The 21,376-nt window shown below is 38.2% G+C and overlaps 1 protein-coding gene across 1 annotated transcript in view; it reads right to left on the bottom strand.

Annotated features, from left to right (window-relative positions):
- The window catches only part of KATNIP (katanin interacting protein), a gene marked incomplete at its 5' end in the record, with an annotated part of 58,661 nt that overhangs the window by 32,630 nt on the left and 4,655 nt on the right, over positions 1 to 21,376 (bottom strand). Inside the window, 9 exons of the mRNA XM_082490837.1 lie at positions 4,530 to 4,670; positions 8,784 to 8,990; positions 9,401 to 9,515; positions 9,981 to 10,093; positions 12,130 to 12,293; positions 14,407 to 14,556; positions 15,970 to 16,231; positions 18,270 to 18,404; positions 20,214 to 20,296. Of these exons, the coding sequence (XP_082346963.1) occupies positions 4,530 to 4,670; positions 8,784 to 8,990; positions 9,401 to 9,515; positions 9,981 to 10,093; positions 12,130 to 12,293; positions 14,407 to 14,556; positions 15,970 to 16,231; positions 18,270 to 18,404; positions 20,214 to 20,296 (1,370 nt within the window). The remainder of the gene's footprint in view (positions 1 to 4,529; positions 4,671 to 8,783; positions 8,991 to 9,400; positions 9,516 to 9,980; positions 10,094 to 12,129; positions 12,294 to 14,406; positions 14,557 to 15,969; positions 16,232 to 18,269; positions 18,405 to 20,213; positions 20,297 to 21,376) is intronic.

The following is a 21,376-nucleotide window of genomic DNA, read 5'->3' as shown; positions in this document are numbered from 1 at the left end:
AGAAGCCTAGACTAAGTATAATTATATTTGGTCAGGATATAAATTCCAGAAGCACATTTTGCTTCAGCATCTTTAAGATTCACCACTTTCACTACATGTTCAACAGCGAACAACGACTCAGATCAAAGCCACTAGAGTTAAAAAGAATTATAGTTATAGAAATACGGGGCTGGAAAGGACATTAAAAAAAAAAAAATCATCCGATCCATCTCTTTCCTCTGAAGAAAGTAAAATATCCTATACCATTGTGAAGAAAACTGTTTTTAATAATTTTCAAATGATCTGCCTCGATGGCTTATTCCAACACTTAACCAGCCTTTTAAATAGAAGGCCTTTATCTCAGACACAACTCTGCCACTCACAACTTTATCTCTATGTTCTTTTCTGCGGTACCCACCAAAACCTGATTTTTTCATTCCATTGAAGTTGGAACTAATGTTCTTTCTATTCTCTTTATCATTTCCATCTAACCTTTCCTCCCTCTTCACAAAAATACTGGTATCTTCAAAGAAAATATAGAAGATGAGACAAAATCCATCTCCTTTCTGCCCTATAAAATTTCAGTAACGTGTCCATCACGTGAAGTCTTTAAAGATTCTCTGTTCTTTCCTTATTTTCATAGAAACTGAGAAGCTTTTCATGAAAGTAAGAAGTTTCAGTTCCATCCCTCTTGCTTATCTCCTGGATGTCAGTTCTCCTTGAATACTGATTTACATTTTCCTCTGCTCCAAGCCGAAACCAGTTACTCCTTCACCTTCAAGTACAAGTGTCTCCAGTTCTTCACTCCTGCATGCACTCTTTACAGCTTACAAGTCTTTATAGTTCCATTCTCCTGATTTCCAAATAATAACATGGATGAGGTGAAAAATGTAATATGGACCTACACAGGGGGAAAACCAGAAGATGCAGGCGTAACAAGAAAGCTACAGTTGAGGGAGGGAAGCAGGTGTAGGAATGCGAGACACATTCCTGATAGAAAAAGATAACCTTCACTAACTTCTCAGAGAACAGCTGTAAAGCCAGTTTAATTGGCCATTATGTCATGGCTGCCTGTGTTACTCCCACAGTATCATAAAGCGTTATATGTCTGTACTGATGCATTTGGCCATAAAACATGGTATTTTTTCCCCTTGAACAAGGACACTGCTAGATTAATCTAACTAGGGATCAATACACTTTATTAATTGTATATATTAAAAACTAACTACATGGCTTTGCCTGAAATTATGACGGGGAAGAACAAGACTATAAGGATGCCCCAGCAATGTTAGTTTTGGAATCTTTGTATGTCTGGACTGTTAATGTTAGAGATTCTGGATATTCACAGCTGAATTTGGGATAACTGCAACATTTCTACATAATATTAAAATCTTTACTGCTGCTATGAATACTCAAATCTTAGTTTTGTGTTTTTACTAGGGAACAGATATAAACTGCATGAAATCACAGAAATATACACAGGTATATTTTGAAAAGTATTTTTCAATTTCATCTTTTTAAATCAAAATCACCAACCTCTTAAGAACAAAATGTTTTTACATTAATCCCACTCCACCCACCAGTACTGGAGGAGGACAGGTAGAGAGAGAAAACATTACAAAATGAGATGGTGGAGCTTATTCTCCCTGAAAGAGGGACAGTCAAGCACAGAAAAAGGCCAGTCACTTCAAAATGACTATTCCAGTCAGTGGGAAATTACTTCCTAACTCTGAAGGTTTGTAGTGTCTGCGATAGGTATGATGGGAAACTTCCCCAAAAGTGGTATCCGGACTGTATCAAGATGAACCAACCAAAGCTGCAGATATTTCCAGGACAATAGTGACAGACTGAACTGGGGCAGGCACTAATAACAGCTGATAGCACAGAAGATCCGTCTATTTATGAAGAACCAGTAACAGAGCTACTTGCACCAAAATTCTAAGCAGCCTGAGGCTCAAGCAGGAAAAATATGAACAGATCTCAGGGACTCCAAGAACAAACATGGGCAGACACAAGACTAAGAATTGCTCTTTTTCATTCCCTCCCACCCCCCCTTTCTGAGCTTCCAGTTGCTTAGTGACCAGATGTGGTGGGAAAGATTGGCAGAATGGTTAGCTTCTCCCAGTACCGCTGCTTAACTCTCCTCGAGAAGGAGGTTGGGGCAATGCCTTCCTCATGAAAATTACATCAAGAAGCACCCTGTAAGCAAACAGTCAATACTTCACCCAAGGCAGGTTGTTTTCCTGCCAGAAGAGTGATTACAATAGCACAATGTCTCAGAACAAGCAAGTAGGTATGATTAACGTCAGAGAAAAAAAAAAAAAATATATATATATATATTTTGGGAAAATAGTTCTATGGTTTGTCTTGATGTTCCTTCCCAGCTCGCCCCTTCAGCCCTCACAGAGTGCCTGCTGGAATAGTGTTTTCCAGTCATGCAACAGGAATGGTATTTCTGGCCATTTCAGTGATACTTGTGCATAAAGGACAAAGCTGAAAACTCGAGGCACTTTTCTGTGAATTACACCTGGACAGAGGACTTGAAGTTGCCTCTGCCTGACTTGTCACAGAAGAGTGAAAAAGAAGAAGCAATAGAAAAGAAGCCAGGAACTAAAAGAACTAAGTTCTTCAATAAACCTAACCCTGCTGGACAAAAGCTGCTGCACCCTTACAGGCAACGCACCCCAGTGGCAGTCCAGCACTGAAAACCATCTCCAACTCAAGAGAGTGGACATGAATATACACACAGGAGGAACACGCACATGGGCAATCGCTTGAAGGTGAAGATGATCCAGTCGGAGAGCAACTAAAACATTCATGCCTTTACGCATTAAATCCATTCACAGATTTGTGAAGACATACAAGAGACATTATATTGGATCTTATGAAAAGAGTTCTAATAGCATCAAGTAATGATGCAATTTCAAGGCTGTAGCAATTATTTACAAAATGCCTGAATATTTCAGACAAACTTGAAAAGAACTGGGTGCCCTCATGTACACTTTATCTGTTTGTTCTTGCAGACTAAAAATGACCTCCTTTTACACAGACCTCATCTGAAATAAATAAAGGCAAGATGAAATGTTCTCTGAGACCTTGCTTGTAATACACTGCATCAAGGAATCTATGACAGTGATGTAATTTGACTTTTACAGCTTCCTTCAGACATATTTTTTCTACTTCCAGACTCAAGTTCTAAAATGCAAACACTTTCAACAATCCAAAAGTACTGGCCTGAATTAATTTTTTCTCCGTTTTTTGAAAAAGTACAAGGGCATCTCTCACTTACGTGGGTTTTGAGGGAAAGAAGGAGGTTAGAATGATTACCAAAAAATGAGACAGAAATCTAGCTCTGGATTTACATTACCAGGAATAAAATTGTTAGTTAATTGTATTGCTGGGTTTTATATTTCTCAGACAAAACTTCCTCATGTTAAATCACAGAATTAGGCAGAACTGCTTTGTATTATTCTTTCATCTTAAGCACAATAGGACATTTCTTTAGTCATTGTAGATGGCTGCACTGCCACCAAAATCCATGGGATTATACTCCTAATGGATTTTACAGCTTGCCTTATAGCAGTTTATTGAAAAAAAACAGTGCCTTAAAAAAAAAACAGAAATACATTTATGTGTATTTCCTGCATTATATTCAATAACAAATCATACTATTACCTCCAAAAACAGTGGTCCCCTTTGCACTCTCTAATGATGATGGAACATTCTGTAGCCCATACTTTAATAGAAAAACCCATTAAAATTCCAGAAAATAAATATAAATCATGTTGTAGTAAATTTGTTTAAGTTGTCCCTTCCGTGGCCCTTTCCCTATGTATATATTACCATATGTGCTTATATAAGAAAATGGATGAGAGCAAAACCAGAGGAATAAAGCCTCTTATTTATAATCCAGGACAGCAAATCTTCTTTGATCCAGTACCTGGGATTTTTTTCTTAACATTGCAGCGTACAAATAAGAATAATTTCCATGGTGACATTCAAACACACAAACAAGACACCATCTGCCATGATACGTCTCTCTTATAACACTAAATTACTTGTTTTATTATGAACACGCAATTAGTATAGTTTTTAATTAAAGCAGCAAAACCAAAATCGAGTAACAGTCAGCGTATTTGTACCTATGTGCGTGAGAAAACACATATTTAAACACATATTTATTTATCCTGTGATAAAACAACTGAAAGTCCTGAATATTAAAATGCACTTACCTTTGTATCACTAATTCTCACCACGGTAAAAGATTAACTGACAGAATAGGCAAGCCTTTTAGTACGTCTTTAGAGATCTTTAATAGCTTTGAAAGAAAATGTTAATTGTGCCTATGAAAACGTTAATGCTTACATTGCTACCGCTTACAGTTAAGACAAAAGCAATTTTCACGGTAGACATAGACCCCTCCTAGCTCCCTATTTTATTAGAGAAAATGGTATCTGCTTTGATTTCATACTTTTGGAAAGAAGATCAAACTAAGTTTCCCTAGGCAAAGTAGAGCATACGTACAGAGGAGTTGAGAAAAGACTACTTACACAGGGAGTTGTTGGGTTGTAATTCCAAATCTTGATCTTGGATATACCAAAGTCACGTGACCGGGTGGGATTGCGGATAACAAAGTAAAGTTGGACAGGCGGATGGAAAGGGCACATCCAAAGGAAGCTTTCCTTCGTGGTCTAAAAACATGTACAAGCAGACTGTCACTAATACTCTCTCTCCTAAAGCGGCATATTTTAATTAACTCACCACCCCACAGAAAAATATACATCAATTAGAAAAGTAACCATTTAATAAAATCTGCTACATTAAGAGCAAAACCTTAACCTCATTTCCAAATTGTAAATCTGACCCTCCTGCCTGTAAGACAGCTCACAACAACCTGGCAATTAGATAAAGGTCAGCTGCTTGCTGTCCCAGTAAGACATCTGCACGCTCACAAATGACAGGCAGTCTGCCATGCTTTGTAACTGCAGGGTCAAAGCAAGCCCAGTTTATTTTAATCAGATTAATCAGCTTTGCAGGCACTGGAGGGGATCACTGAGCACAACAGACAGTGTATAATCATTTTACGATTTCTTCAAGTGCTTACACTCCTGTTTTGCCCTCTAAGAGGGGAATCTTAATAGAATTTTATTTCACTGCCTCTATTTTAATCAGGCTTTGCAGATCTATTCCTTAGAGCTATATATAGGACTCTAAACTTGAAATTTTATAAGAAATTTTCTAAGACATCACAGAAATTCCCAACATGAATTTTACAGACAAATGACAATCAAGACATCTTAAAGTACCAAAGAAAGCCTAGTTCTGGACATTGTTCAGAACTGCTGCCTTTGTATGTTCAGAAACAGAGGAAAAGGATGTGTGGTAGGTAGCTCAGGAAGAAGCAAGGAGTAAAGTTTCAAAACCAAAATGTTGAATGTTAATATACTTGATGTCGAATGTTACCCCAAAACAGTAATAAACGAGGGCACAAAGTAAACATAGATGCAGACAACATTTCAGTGATCTGAGTTTAGCAGATAAATTATCTCTCTCTCTATTTTCAAGGATACACAGTACATATAATCACACAGTAGGTACACAAAGTCAGTATTTTTCTACATCCTTTCACTTTGAAGCGAGACTCGGTTTTTCCTGAAGGCAGTAACTACAGAACTTTCCTTTCAAGTACTTTAGATGTGTGCCTAATGATGACGAGGACAGAGCCCTGCCAGCCTGTTCAAAGGCACCATGAATACATCCACTTCTCAGAGTGGTTATCTATGTGTTCCAAGCTCTTGTGGTTCATGATGTCTCTGCCTCAGAGGCCTCTCAAAAAGCTGTTGTTGCTTTGAATGTCAGTTTTGGGCACAAATAGCCATAAGAGTGCCAGACAGGTTTAATCCTTTCTATATGAAAAAAAGAAAGAAGGCTCTTAACATCAACGAAATAAAGAATAGCCCTCAAACCAGTGTGAACCCAACTCCAGGATCTACTTCCAAGCTAGATCACGTTACTCAAGCGATGCTATGAACAAGAATGATTAAAAAATCATTTTCTATGAGCAGACAACAGCTGATGACTGATCCATCTCGAGACCTCTCAATGTGGGACCTGATGCCCTAGAAAGCAATAGGTTCTGGCGCATATTGAGATAGTGCCAGAGGTGCCTTCACAGAGGGCACCAGATTCAGCACCAAAATGGACTCTGGAGAGACACGTTCATGCTTCTCACTAGTTTCTCTGTAAAGTTGCACATCATCTTCCGAACAATAGAAGGCACATCAGAGCAAGGCCAGATATTATGTCTTGAGTGAGAGGCAGCTCTACAGATCATTTTGTTTATCAGTGGAAGTTACTGCTTAGGACTGAGGATACACAAACTCAGGTGTGAGGGTCTCTGTCAGCATGTCAAAGATGTAACACCAGAAACTGAAGGCACCTTGGTGAATCCATTTCAAAACTCATGAGAGTGGAGGAGAGTAATTTTTTTATCACTAGGAGTGATGGTGATGTCTTTGCCTTCACATGATGTACTCGAGTCTGGAGTTACTGTCTTTGCAACTAGCACTGAAAAAATCGAGCCCCAAAGTTCTTTGAACCATCAGGGTGAACCTGATGTGTCAGGAGTAGGAATTACATTTCAACTGGATCAAGGGGAAAAAAGTAAGAGTGGGAACCTTTGGTCTTAGATTTTTGTGGGAGACTGGCCCGAGGCTGCTTTGTATAGGCACTGAAGGTATACGTGATGAAGAGTAAAGGAAGGCTTGAGCACTGCAAAGAGGAATGACGTGGGTCTGAGGGTTCAGCATTGTGAAGAAATCGCTTTGTTAGATATTTCTAGAACTACAGTTACCTGTCCTTGTTCTGAGGTTTAAAAGACCTCTGTATGCATATAAGAATCAAAAAAGTTTACAGAAAACAGTTTCAGTGGAATGCCTAATCTAGGTCTTGTTAAACATTATATCCCGTGAGGCACTATTTCCTTAGTGAAGAGCACCTGATGTTCTGCTAGGTTTTTTTTTCTTTTACAGCACATCACGAAGTACAAGGGAGGATGCAATTTAAATGTTCTTAGAAGTCTGCAAGGTTAATAAACTAATAAATAAATAAAATCCCTCATTTTCAGTAAGAGTATGTCTGTTCTCAAAGACAAATGTACACCTAAATGATCAACGATGGAAGTGTTTAAACCACGGTCAAGTCAGTTTTCCACAAAGTAAGTTTTTATGTTAGTTTTCATTCTGTTGAAAATTTTAGTTGCTTGGAGATTCATTAATTGGTTGTTTTTTCTAATACACCCAAAAGCTTTCCTGTGTGATCTGAAACGTATACAAACTGGAAATGCTGTTTTGACTTCTGAAGGAGTCTGTAGTTCAGTCATCACATTCTAAGGCCATATTCCCTGTCCAGATTGCACCTTCTCTGATGCAATAGCTTTCCAGCTTCAAGAGAGGAGACTACAGTGTCACAAATCAAAGAAATATATTAATCAATTAAATATAAAACCTCATTACTTAAGAATAATGGGACATATATGAGAAATGCTGAGAATAACAGGTTTATAATGGATTAATGAATATATTACTACATAATTTATAATTATCTAGAGAGTCTGAGAGTAGAGTCACTACTGCTACTGCTGAGTGTCATCTGCCAGAGAGCACAGCCTATAAAGGAGAATGGCTATTTATGACACCCAAACTACAAATTTCAGGAGATGGTAAGAAAGATGTTTCAAGTAAAAATATTTGTCTGGAAATAATACTCCATACCAAGTTTCAACTAAATTTCAAAATACTGCATATTTGCCTTCTTTCTATTCTCATTCATCCTGCAAGCAGGAAAGTATCACTAGCATGAAATAAGTTGGAATTTATGGGTTTTAATAGACTAAGTCATATAGTATCTTCACCCACTAAAATCATAGTATTTTTTACTAGAATCCTAGCTCTGAAAGCCCATGGAGACAAAGGGCATACAGTGAATGTGCAGCACAAATGAAATTATGACTGTATGAAGGGCTATGGACTTTTGCTAATCTCTTCAGTAGCATCAGGATTTCATTCCAGTTCTTGCCTTTTGTCCACTGTCTTTAATACATAAGCACGTCGTGTCTCCTCATCTTACTATCTCACAGATGAGCCATTAAATACTTTTCTTTTATCATGTCACACAGTTTTTTGTAATCCCTTGTTCAAAACTACCCACCTACACATTGTTATTCTTCTATGATCCTTCCCTAGGTTAAAGGATAACAAGGGGACAGGATAAAATAAGCCTATTTCCTTCCTAAGTTTACTTAAATTCATATTAAGCATCTGGAAGAAGTTAGCAATGAAGCTCCAGTACCTTCAGATCCCAAGAATTACTTAAGTTTATCAGCAGACATACTGTAAAAATGTGGAATTCCCTGTCCTTAAAGTTTTGTGATCTTGTTCTACAGATCCTATGATTATATTACAGCACTTTAAAAACTGAATGTGTTCTTCAATCCAAGTCAATACTACAGAATTAATATGAAAGGAGGTAGAGTTAAAGCTGCCTCCTTCCAGTTGCTCAGTTAATTGTTAGGCAAATTAATCAAATTCTGTCCTAAAACAAAATTATAACCAAATACCAACATCTTGGACAAGAAAGCTGAATTTGTTAATAATAACTAATATATGCATTTTTTTGAATTATCAGATAGTTGATATGCAAGTCAGGTTCAAAATGCAATCATGTTTCTAAACAAAATCCTAGTGATGGAATATTAAAGAATTATTATAACGAGAAATTGTCACATCCAGGACTAAGAGTCTTACATTTAAGTTCTTGTTGACCAAGCAGCACAAATCCCCTGGGCTGTCAGCATTTCGAATGTCCACATCATGAGGAGACACAAATATCTTTTCATTGCATAAATCAAAGAATTCCACCTCACTCAGGCCCACGTTTACTGGATTTCCCCAGTTAGAAAGAAGTTCCATAGTCACATAAATGGCATCACGTACTTCCATACTGGTTGTCATCTGGATCAAAATGAAATATGGTATAAACATAAGTGACAAAACAATAAAATTGTTAAGACTACAATACTGACAAGTCAGAAGCAAAAAGCTTGCAAACTCAAGGCTATCCGGATGCAATTCAATCATTCTGGGTTCCACCAATTCTGCTCCACATCAACTAATAAATCTATGGCAGGGTAAGAGAAGAGAACTTGTCACCCTCTTACAAAGCCTAAGGAGAAAACAGCTCTCTGTTCTTTGATTCCTTTGTCATTCTGATGAACAATGGAACAGTGATAAATTCTCTTCTTTTACCCGGCCATAGGTTTATTAGTTGATGTGGGGCAGAATCCGTGGAATACAGATCATTCAATGTACTTTTATTTCAGTAATACTGGGAAGCATCAGTTATGGCACATATATACACAAACCTTCTCTCTCAATATGGAATCTACTTCCGATTTGTCATCAGACAGGAATATGTCATTATCACAGGCAGAATGGCTCTCAGGCTCCGGAAGGACTTTCAGAAGTTTCTTCTGTTGTCTGAAACATATATATTCTTTTATGTGTTACTCCTTCATAATGCTTGTATTTTTAAGAAGTAAGTTTTGTTGGTGCAAAGATGAAGAGATGACAGAATGAACCCACACACCCCACGGAAGAATCCCATGTACTCCCACGCTGAATGACAACTGTTGCAGCATCCCAGCTTAGATACACTGAGTTTGGTTCAAAGACTGGGCTCCAGTTCTCAGCTGGTTCTGAGCCAGTCTGAGAAAGTAATACACAGGTAATATAAAAACAAACAGGGAGATGCTGGCAGTTCCCTGATCCACAGATACTGGCCCACGGCTGGAACCTTCTCCCTGATTTGCTACTACTTGCGTGATGTCTCAGGTAAGTCAGATTATCGGGTGTAGTGGTACTACAGTACACCTGGTGGTATGCCGAAAAATCTCTCTTCAAAAAAGGAAACTAGCCTTAAAGGAAATATATATATATATATACCTGCTTCCAAAAGGACAAATTCTCTCCACAGCTTTTGTGACTGCAGTCCTTGTCTGGTTTTTTTCTGGAGGTTCAGCCATTGCAGAAACAACAGATGAAACAGAAAATTTCTTCTAAGTAAGAAAAAGATGAACACGTTTCATTCACATTGTTCTCTACATAACGAGTATCAGTCTGTGTCTCTGGAATAAATAAGAGTTTGGGCCCATATCTGGACTCAGCTAACCTTAGCTAATCTGTAACTCTATACTGAGTTAAAGCATGTTTAACAGAATCAGTTTTGATTTGCAATGAAAAAATATCAAGCTCCAAGCTCAGCTGTATGTGGAAGAAAAGTAATGCAAAAGCATTCTCTGATGATTATTAAATATATATGTATGTCTGAAATCTTGTTGTATACATTTGGTAGGACTCAGAGTTGACCAAAGCTTGGGCACAGGTCTCCCTAGGCCTTCTCCTTCTCCAAAAGAGGATCATAAAGACTTTTAAACCCTGAAAAGCTCAGTTTTAGTAGAATAAAATCTTGATTTATTGTTTTAAATATAGAACTATCAACAGTGACTATCTAAGAGAAAACAGAGGAAAAGTCCTGTGGGCTCTTTCTCTGCCTGTACCCCACTTTGTAAGTATACCCTTCTCCCTTTGTTATTTGTCCTAAAATTTTATTGGTAGCTTCTGTCAGAGACAATAGTCAGAACAGCGAACAACTAGTTAGATGAGGAATGGCAGTCCTTCTGTTCTTAGGTCACTTCCATTTCTATAATTTTTGAAGAGTAAGAGAACTTTAAAATGCTTAGAAGTTAATTACTTTTTTAGTATTAAAAATTCTGCATTGTTATACATTTAAATATCAAACGCCAAGTTCCACAATCCCTTAATTGCAAAATTAAATTACTTCTGGAAGATCATTTAGGTCAGCTTTAAGACTGAGAACTCATAGTGGGTTTTTGAAACTCCATCTCACGTGTCAGAGTAAAATTATGTCTATTTTAAGTATTATTTCATTATTTTTCATTTAGGCACAACAATATTAAAATTAGTCTTAATGTTGGCAGGAAGATAAATTATGTGAGAATATTCAATGGAATTTTTTCTCTCAATCACGAAGCTATAAATATCTCAAAAACAAGAGGAATAAGATTGAAAAGTTGACCTAGATGATGAGATCACATGTAAAGTACTTACCTACAGTAAAAGAACATTTTCACCTATTCTCCTAACTAAAACTTCCCAGAAACCTAAAGTTGGCTCAGCGATGACAGTGGATACATATTCATCATAGCATCAGCTCACAACTTCAGGGAGCATCAGCTTGGGTTAAAGTAGTAAGCTGTCTTGGAAACTCAGAATTCAAATGATTAACTCCAAGATGTCTAGGCATCTCTCTTGTCCTTCCCAAAAAAAAATTAGTCTCCTAGACTCCGAACTGGAAGCAGACTTTGAATCCATGAACGCTGTCTGTGACAGATGGTTCTGTAAATTTCAGTTTATGCTCAAATTTCTTTATGTACTTTCTTTCTGTTAGAACTGAATTATTGGTTATGCTCAAAGTTTAGCTAGGATTGCCAACACAAACTTCCTTATTCTTTAACTTAACAAGGAATAATGGTCCGACCTGAATCAGAAGGGAATGGATTTTTGCCGATTCCCTTGTTTAGGAGTTTTTAATTGCTTTTAAACATGGTTGTCGGAGATGAGATGTACATGCATTGGTGCAGAAAACCCATACTAGCTCCTCCTCACTAAGAGCTAGCTAGTAGTCTTCAAACGCAAAGCATGTATTAACAGGGAACAGTGCCCATATTAATGAGTCCAATAGAAAAGGTAGGATTTATTGGTATGGAAATCACACATTCTCTTGTTTAAGAAGCTTCCAGAATGAAAATGGCTCAACTGGGCCTGCAGCTGTGCATTTGACTGTACGGACATATCATGTGACTGTTCTATCAGTCGTGCAGCGATCCCTGAAATCAAGAGAGAGCTGTGGAAGCAGATTAAAGAAAACCACCCTATGGAAGAGTAACACAAATTCAATTACACTTAAGAGACATCACTGTTCATTCATACACAATCTTAATGTATAAGAGACCGTAATTAATGGGGGGGGTTGCTACTTGATCAAACAGCCCTCTTCTGCATTTTGCCATACCTTTTGAGGGCTTGTGGAAACTGTCTGCCTTTGCAGATCTCTCTGCAAGACTTCATTTTCAATTTGCATTGCTTTAACCACAGCTGCAACTGAGAGATCAGGATCCTTCTCACACACGTTCTTTCGAGTTGCTGAAAGCGGTCTTTCTGGTCGACTTAATGGCCCTGCCACCAAAAGAAGGAAGGAATATTCATATTTGTCCTGACATAAAGTATGGAACATTACAACAGCATACATTTGAAACACCTGATTCAGTTACTGACACCAGGCTTTGCTAGCAGTCTGTAACCTTCCTAAGCAAGGCTGAGTTGCTCCAATTTGGTTTTATATTAAGATTCCAGGTCACATCTACTTTAGACAACAGCTGAAACAGTATCATAAAAGGAGGAAAACTGACAAATGACAAACATAATTTTTATGCTTTAAGATTTTTTTCTACTTGCTTTGTTCCAGTATTTAATGGAAATGCCCTGTAACAGCTCATTGAAAAAGAAGTATATGTAATTTCAGCACACCAGAATTTTTCAATGAAACTGGGGTGTTCAGCTATTTTGGAGGAATCCCCAAAGATTTCTACCAAAACAAGGGGAGTCAGGAGTTGCTACTTGCAAGGCAAAACAAATGACCTTATAACTTAAATAGTCATCAAAATGCCCATACACATTCCAATCTTCCCAAACATCATGGAGAAATAGAAATGTCACGGCCTATAAACAGGTTTAAAAGAAAGGAAATAAAATTTTACAATAAAGAATCTGAGATCAGACTGAAAGAGAAGCACAGTTGTTATGTTCAAAAGAGAAGCACAGTGGCTATATTCAAGGACTTCAAAAGTCAAGGGAAGAAAAAAAGACCAAAGTTGTATAGACTTTTAGATCTAGTGAAAATATTGAAGAACAGGTTGGCATGCAAGTGTGCTCACAATGCTGCAGTGAGGTTTACTAAGCAGAAGAGTGAAATGGCAGTGGATGCTAGTAACATGAAGTCTACCTTGAAAAGACAGGAAGTTAGAACTGAACTGAGATTTGCATGCATTCACACTCTTTAAGCCCTAAGCCTCATAAAAACTTTCAACAAGCATTAGTCATCTTTGCAAATACAGGGACAGAATGAAGTCCTTTTTATTTTTCTGTACTATAACATCCCCCTGAAATCAAATTAATTTAAGGATTTAAAATGATAGTTGGACAGAAACAGTTCTAACAAGCACTACTATAACCTGAGAAAATGCTACACACATCTTTGGAAAGCAGTTAAAGCGAGCATCTGCTCAGACAGATGGTGGGTGAGGGTCTCGGAAGCTACAAAGAGGATTTATTCTGAAGCCAAAAAGAATTAGCTTATTTTCCTCAATTTGGTTTTTTGCCAATTAAGAAACTAATATTTTGAATTTCAAAACCATTAGCTTTATTGCTTTCTTGGGACACATCTGGATTTTGCTTTTTTTGAAAAGAGTGTCTTAACCACAGGGCATGGTAATTCTGAAAACTGTCTCAGACCTCTCAAAACTCAAGTTCATCAGATCTGTTCAATTAAGGACTGTGCTGAAAAAACAACTGCAGCCATGATTTCAGCCCCGAGATTTGGGGTTAGGTTTGTTTTTTTTAGCCCAGCTAAATACCACACCTTAGCAGCAGATTTCTAGAATAAGCAGCAGTGTCTTCAAAATGGTGTTCTCCAATCCAGGAAAAACATTTCCAGTATGGTACTAGATGCCGGCATACCCACCCAGCACTGGAGACTGATCTGCAGTGTTCAAGGTGGAATTCAAGTACAGTCCCAAGCAGCAACAGAACAAGTTTTGCTGTGCTGTGGAAAACTATGCCTTTATTGCTGTAAACGGATTGTGTTAAAATCTTCCACCAAAGTGTCAATTGCTGATTTTGAGAAGACACTCTTCTGTTAATAGCACAGGGAACAGATCTGCATGAGGAAAGTGGGAAACACAGAGCAAGCATAAGGACTGAAAGGGAGAGGAAAAAGCCTTATGCTGTGGAAGCCAAAAGAGAAGGCAGGCAGTAAAGAAGTAGCACAAGACTAAAGTATACAAAGTATACAGACTCCGGACTTTCTTACAATTTCACCCAAGTCAAAACATTCCAAGCAGTAAAAACACCACCACCACCACCCATCACCTCCCCCCCACCCCAAAAAAAGAAAGGACAACAGCTAAGAGAAAACACATAGTGACAGATGTATGCTGAAATTATATCTGAGCCAGAGGGGGAAAAAGCATGAAAACTCTCTTTATCGACATTAGATATTCTTATTTCTTACTAGAACAATTTTTTTCATGTTTTTCCTGCTGCAAGAACTCAGCAGAGAATGGCCGAGTGATTTTATTTTTTACCACGATCGGTCTGACAGGAATGTACTTTTCAGCATTATCTTTTCTTTTTGCCGAGAGAACTCGTAGTGGCTTCACATCTGCAAGATAATAAGGGAACAGAAATAATCAACTTCAGAGCTATTTGGAGGCAGCTAGCCAGGGACAACCTATTGGATCTTAACTGCTAAAATTTTGCTACTTTAATTATGCTGGCAAAGTGATAACCTCCATCCTCCCTCCCTTTCACTGATCCTGTTCTATTCATGTAGAAGTACATATGCATGGCTTGCACTGACTTCATGAAACAAAATAAAATATATCACTATAAGGTACCAATATATCTCACCTGTACCAGACATTGACCTGCATTACTGTCAAGAAAAGCAAAAATAAAAAAAGAAGTCCTGAGTCACTTATTAACGTAGTTATACCAAAATAAATTCTTAAAATGCAGACTAAAACGTTGTCTTATTTAGAAGTTTCAAAGGGGGAGAGGGTTGCCTAGCATAGTTCATAAGAGCACTTCTTCACTTTTTTATTTGAGAATTATTAATGCCTCCATTGTTTGCATCACAGCTTTGAAACTTCCCACCGGGAAAAAAAAAAAAATCATGTACTGTCCCAAAGATGATCTTCTCACTGCTGCTCCATCCCTTGTTCCTATCTCTTCTTCTGCCACCTGTCCCCATTCACACTCCACTCACCTCTATGATAATGAGAAGAACACTCCTTTATTCAATTAATTCAAAGATTATTCCTCTTAAGTTAAGGAATTAACTATGGATAAGGAAAGGAAAAAAACAAACCAACCAAAACAAACAAACAAACAAAAAAAAAACCCTCCCACAAAAACCAACCCAAATGAATGTACTTGAAATGAGTGGGGAGGGAATTTTGAGAAATCCTGAATGTAGGTCAAGGTCTGGTTTCTGCCTGAACTCTCTACCTTTAACAAGGTAAACATCTTGTGCCTGGTTTTGGGTTTGGACATTAAGGTGTCCAAAGGAGAAGACCTGACAAAAAAAAGTGGCTCAGAGCCAGACAGATTTGTTTTCTCAAATTAATACATTTTTCATCAGGGATGAATAGCACATGCTATGACAACAGTTATCCAGCACCCAGGATGTGAAATGGAAGAAGTTGAGATTGGGAACATTCGGCTGCCTGGATTACTGCAAAACCAGTTCAAAAATATATTAAAATAATAATAATATCTCAAGAAATCTCACAGACAGTCTGAGACAATCTTAGTTCAACTGTCTAGACCTGGTGATGCAAGTGGGTTAACCAAGGCTATATCATCGTCTTTGCAAAAATTTTCTAAACCTAGTAATATAAGAGGATGCAAGTCTCCCAAAACAGGAGATTAAAACAACAGGTTTGCTGAAGAGCATGAAAACTCATCAGAGGATGAAGTAACCATTAATGATTAACCACCAGTGATTCCCTTAACAGTAATGCTCCCAAAGAATTATTGTAGTGCTGTAGTAGTGCATAATACAGAGACTTACTACTTTGATCCTGGTTGAACTCCAACGCAGTAAGGGCACCAGAATCAAGGCTAGAGCATCTCCCAGCATCCTGATGTTCAGAAGCTTCTTTCTGCAATGATCTACTGCTACACAACTGAAGGCCTCCAAAGCTTGTAATTGTTTCCTCAGTGGGAGATGGTTCTGAAAACACGTCCTCTTCAACAGAGTCATAATCATCACTAAGAGAGTCTTCTTCCATCCTTTTCCCTTCTGTACCGAGTTGCAAGCTTCTTCTCAATTTCTGGTACAATTCAAACACATTTATCAGAAAAGCTCAAATATGTATTTTAAAATAAACCAGTGTGGCTGCCTCTTCCTCCCCTAGGAGAAAGAAAATTCTTCTCATGAACTAAGAGCCACGATACAGCTAAAAATATTCACATTCCTGTGTCATGTCTTCACTCCTCTGATGAGGATTTGTAAAGAACAATCATCCTACAACTCCTTTGTTCCTTCTCATCAGAATCCTTGCAGGAAAATTCTGCAGGCCAAGGGAATTTTTATGTGCAAAACCAATTTTTAGGAATAAGTTACAAGCAGGAGGTAAGCAATAGAGAGGGCAAGGGAATATATTTTTCCAGTCTCACACAGTTAGACCGTCATATCTTTTGGCTTCCCATTTGAAGACTAGCTGCAATCCAGATTTTCCAAATGCTGTCACAAGACTGCAAAACTAAGGTAATACCAACTTCTTTATAAGCAATTGGAGAGGCGATAATAGACCTGTCTTGTATACAACCGCATATCAGAAAATGGTAGAAAAGAGCTGGGGTCTAATGGACTAAGCTTCCACTTTGTACAGATTTTTTTTAAGTGGACACACTATAACAGGATTTTATACAAAAATTAATCTATTTTGAAATTTACTGGGGGAAAAAACTACCCTGCCCCTCTCAGCATATGCCACAAACAGCATAGATGATGCTGGAGAGCCTTGTAATTTTATGAATGCAAAATAAAAAGACCTTGCCTATCTGAAATGCTTTTTTCCCTACTTTGTTGGTATTAGAGTTCTGAGATAACTATAGGTAAACAAACTATATGAGTAAAATGAAAACTGAAGCTCTCTTAGGTACAAATGAACTGTGATAGTGTATGTTCAGTTTGCAATGAAAGCTTCGAGCCGCTCTTCTGCTACAGATTACACTTGTTAGGAAATTCATGTTGACAGAAACATTACAAAGAGCAGGCAAACTTAGGTTAAAAAGAAGGTCTATAAGCAACCCAAGGCTTGATATTGACCATGTCTTTATGACAGTCAAGACTAATATTTGTAGCTATTTGATAGGGAATTTTACAGGCTTTCTTTTAGTTTGAAACCTCATGACATCTGCATTGTAACAAGACATTCAAGAAAACAAATTACAGCTTCAGGAAACCCAAAAGTATTTCCACCTGGGATACAAGAAAAGTGGGACTTTGGTTTAAAATTATTAGCTTACTACTTACACATAAATGATTATAAAAATCCATCATTGTAAAAGTTACTGGTTTGTAGAGGAAAAAAAGAATCATAATCTCAAAGGTAATATAGGAAAGGTAGAAAGATGCAAGTTAGGAAAATATGCTTGGGTAGTTTGCTTGATGTCAGTGGTACGATCTGTAGACAGTTCCATATGTAGATGCTACTCCACTACCCAGAAAAGCTTTACTGGTATCATTAATCGGTTAGGCAGAAAAACCTTCATAAATTTTTGTTCATTTATTCATTTTTTTAATGACAGGACATTTGTGAAGTGTGCTAGAACAAAATGCCATTAGTAACCAAATGGAAGGCTGAACTGTCAAACAACGGAGTCAATACAATAACAACCCTTGATGGAAAGCAACTGTATTGATTATAATATTTTCAAAACTTTAGTCTGACTTCTGTTGGGTAAAATAATGCAATGCAACAATTTTAGCATTATTCACAAATTAACCTAAACCCAGAAAAACTTGCTCTTTAAGCTTTTTCTAACCTGACAGCCAAGAGTGACATTCATGTGGACAACCATTAAGTGAACTGAAAGAGTCTCCTTGCATGAAATATCTTGGTTCTATCCAACAGAGACAATATTCTACCTCTTTAAATTAGGACTTAACATGTTACAGTGTTGTTGACTGAGATAAGATTTTCAAAGTACTTTTACTCTTTCATTTTTTCCTTCTTTATGTCACATCTCATCAATGTGAAATCATCTGGTGAAAGAAACACTATATACTGGGTTCTCATGCTCTGCCCGTTCACATTTCAATTGACACTACCATGAACAATAGAAGGCAACTGCCAATTGTACCTGGGAGTAAGGGAGAGGATCATCACCATTTGTCTCCACGCTCAAGCTTTCATAAGGTTCAAAATCCTCAGAGTAGTCAAGAGGAGGTTTGATGCAGAGTTTAGCACCCCTTTCTGTTTTAATCTCCACAGTTTTCTGTTAAAAGAAGCATTCAAAGAAATTAGACATTTTTGGTGCTATCAGCAGTACAAAAAAAATAATCATCACATTTTACATAACAATATCTACATCAAGCAACCTTTTTCCCTTCTGTTCCATAGAATGTTTCTGCCCTCCCTGAGCTCACCTTTGGGCCCCTGCATTATGGTTTAACTGCCCTAGTCAAACTCCCCACGTGCTGCTGCTACCCCTAGAGTTTGGCATCAAAGTGCGTGCCCATCGGGGCTCACCCCCTCACCTCACCAGCTCAGTGAAAAAACGATAGGAGCAGGGATACAGCAACCAACAAAGTAGCTGAAGTGCAATCACTTAAAACACAGGCGTGAAGTGCTGCAAGAACTGCTGGTCGAAGAACCCCATGGCAAAAGCTCTCAAGCCTCTTCTGGGGCATCGGCATGTGCGGGTGCCTCTCTGAAATGCACCTACACGAATGGAGAACAAATGCATGGGGAACAAACAGGAGGAATTAGAAGCTTGTATGCCATTACAGGGCTATGACCTCATTGGGGTCACAGAGGTATGGTGGGATAGCTCACAAGACTGGAGTGCTGCGATGGATAGTTACAGGCACAGACTCTTTAAGAAAGACAAGCTAAGAAGGAATTGTCATCCTTTATGCGAGAGAGAGCTGGAATGTATGGAGCTCTCCAAGGAACAGGTCAGGAGCCAGTCAAGAGCTTCTGAGTCAAGACTAGGAGACAGGGTGCCATTACAGTGGGTATCTGCTATAGACGTCCTGATCAGGAAGAAGTAGATGAGGCCTTCCTCAAAAACCTGGAAGAATCTGCAAGTTCAAAGACCCTTGTCCTCCATGGGGTACCTTTAACAAACCTGGTATCTGCTGGAAATACAACACAGCAGGGCTTGAGCAATCTAGGAGACTTCTAGAGTGCCCACAGGACTGAGGAGCCAACAAGCAAAGGTGCTCTGCTGGTGATGCTGAGAGAGCTGGGACTCTTCAGCCTGGGGAAGAGAAGGCTCTGGGGGATCTCTTCACTGCATATAAATACTTGACAGGTATCTGCTCACTGACAGAACATGAGACAATGAGCACTAATTAAAAAAAAAAACCAAACAAACATGAAATTCCATCCGAACAGAAGAAAAAATATTACTGTGGGGGTGGATCAAACGCTGGAACACGTTTCCTGGAGAGGTTGTGGAGTCTCCATCTGTAGAGTATTCAATACCTGACTGGACACTGTCCTGGGCAACCTGCTCTAGCTGACCCTGCTTGAGCACAGGGATTGGACCAGATGACCTCCAGAGTTCCATTTCAACCACAATAATTCTGTGATTCTGTAACATCTATCAATGAAAATGACTACTTGAAGTAATTGCAATTCTTTGAAAATGTATTACTCTTCCATAAAATATAATGAGGGGACAATGTTAAGCCATAAGCATTCAAGCACAAAGTTTTCTTTGCCTTTGTAAACGTGAGATGTGGCTGCAAAAGTGGTTCAAATTAATTTGTTTTACTTCGTAATTAGGATGCAATCAAAGTATGCACACTGTCAGTTACACAAGCATGGCTGAAGTTTCCATGATGAACGTTACTGAAACCAAACCCTTTTCATAAGATTTGCCTCTTTAGGTTTCAAAGTAGACACAAAACTGGCCAGGGTGTCATTTCACATTGTCACTCAGTATCCAGACCAAACCAAAAGTCAGACTCTGCGAGTCCCAACGGCCCACTACCTACTAGTTGCAATGAATTTCTTCTAAAATTATTTATGAACTAAGAATTAGTTCAATGATGCATTCTTTCTGACTATTTCTTACCTGAAGCCAACCTCTGCGTTGTATTTTGCTTGGTGCAGTCTGCATGCTGCATTCTTGCAACTCACTCTCTTCTAGCTGGGCTGCTTTTTCAGAACATAGAGACAAGAATTAGAAGACAGAAAACAGAAGTATGGTATTTGACAATATACACCTTAGTTCGTGTTCTTTTTTTTTTTTTCCCCAGATGAGGACAGAAGATTAAATCTTTGATATGTGAATGGTATCAACAGCTGAAAAGGCATTCTGCTTCAGATACTGGCTAGCTGTGTATTAGTAGCAGGAGTTTTGAACCTCTTCAGGGACGGTCATCATCACGTGTATTCAAGAGAATAAATTGTTTAAAGATACATTAGCTTAACAGCAAGTGAAGCTCTGCATTCATTGATATGAAAGTATAGAAATATGTTCTAGAATAGGGGCACACATCATTCTAACTCCTAGCTGGGTAGACAGCAAGCTGTCTTAGGAAGCCAGCTGAGCCCAGAACCCATACTACTGAAGACAGACTCTGACAGACAGGGTCCCAATGAACAACAGGTGATATGCTGGGTTTACAAAGGAACTGTGTGTATTTACTCTCAAACTAAGCAAACATAAGGTATTGGCAGATTAAGCAGAATATATTAGGTATTTAACATACTGTGCAGAGAAGAATTCTTCATGTACAAGTCATAAATGAAGGACAAACAATCATTTTCCTTCATGTCTAAGGCAAGGAATAGTTGGTTCCAGAACTTCTGCAAAAATTCTATGTACAATCAAGCAGAATTAAGGGTTCCTGTGCTGGAAATGGTCCCAACTTACAGCAGAACAATGGATTTTTGAGAAGCTGCTTTGATTGAGACAAAGAGACAAACATCTTGCAGGTCACATCAGCATCCTTAACAGAGCAAGGACATCACCAACACTCTCAATAGCATCCTAAATAAAGGCATCTCGTTTCCTATGTCCAGGACAGATTTACAGCTTCCATTTCTTCTCAGGGGAGAAAAACAGCTGATGCAAAACCTTTTTTCTTTAAGCCATAATTTAATGGTCACCCTAAGCAGCAGGAACAAGCACTACCAATAAAAGAAGCAGTCGTCCTACAAAGGTCATAGAATCACAGAAAGATTTAGTTTGGAAGGAACCTCTGGAGGTCACCTAGCCCAACTTTCCACTCA

This window comes from Vanellus vanellus, assembly GCF_965231255.1.
Source record: "Vanellus vanellus genome assembly, chromosome: 14".
In the NCBI taxonomy this organism is placed as follows: Eukaryota; Metazoa; Chordata; class Aves; order Charadriiformes; family Charadriidae; genus Vanellus; species Vanellus vanellus.
This window is presented reverse-complemented; position numbering and strand designations above follow the sequence as displayed.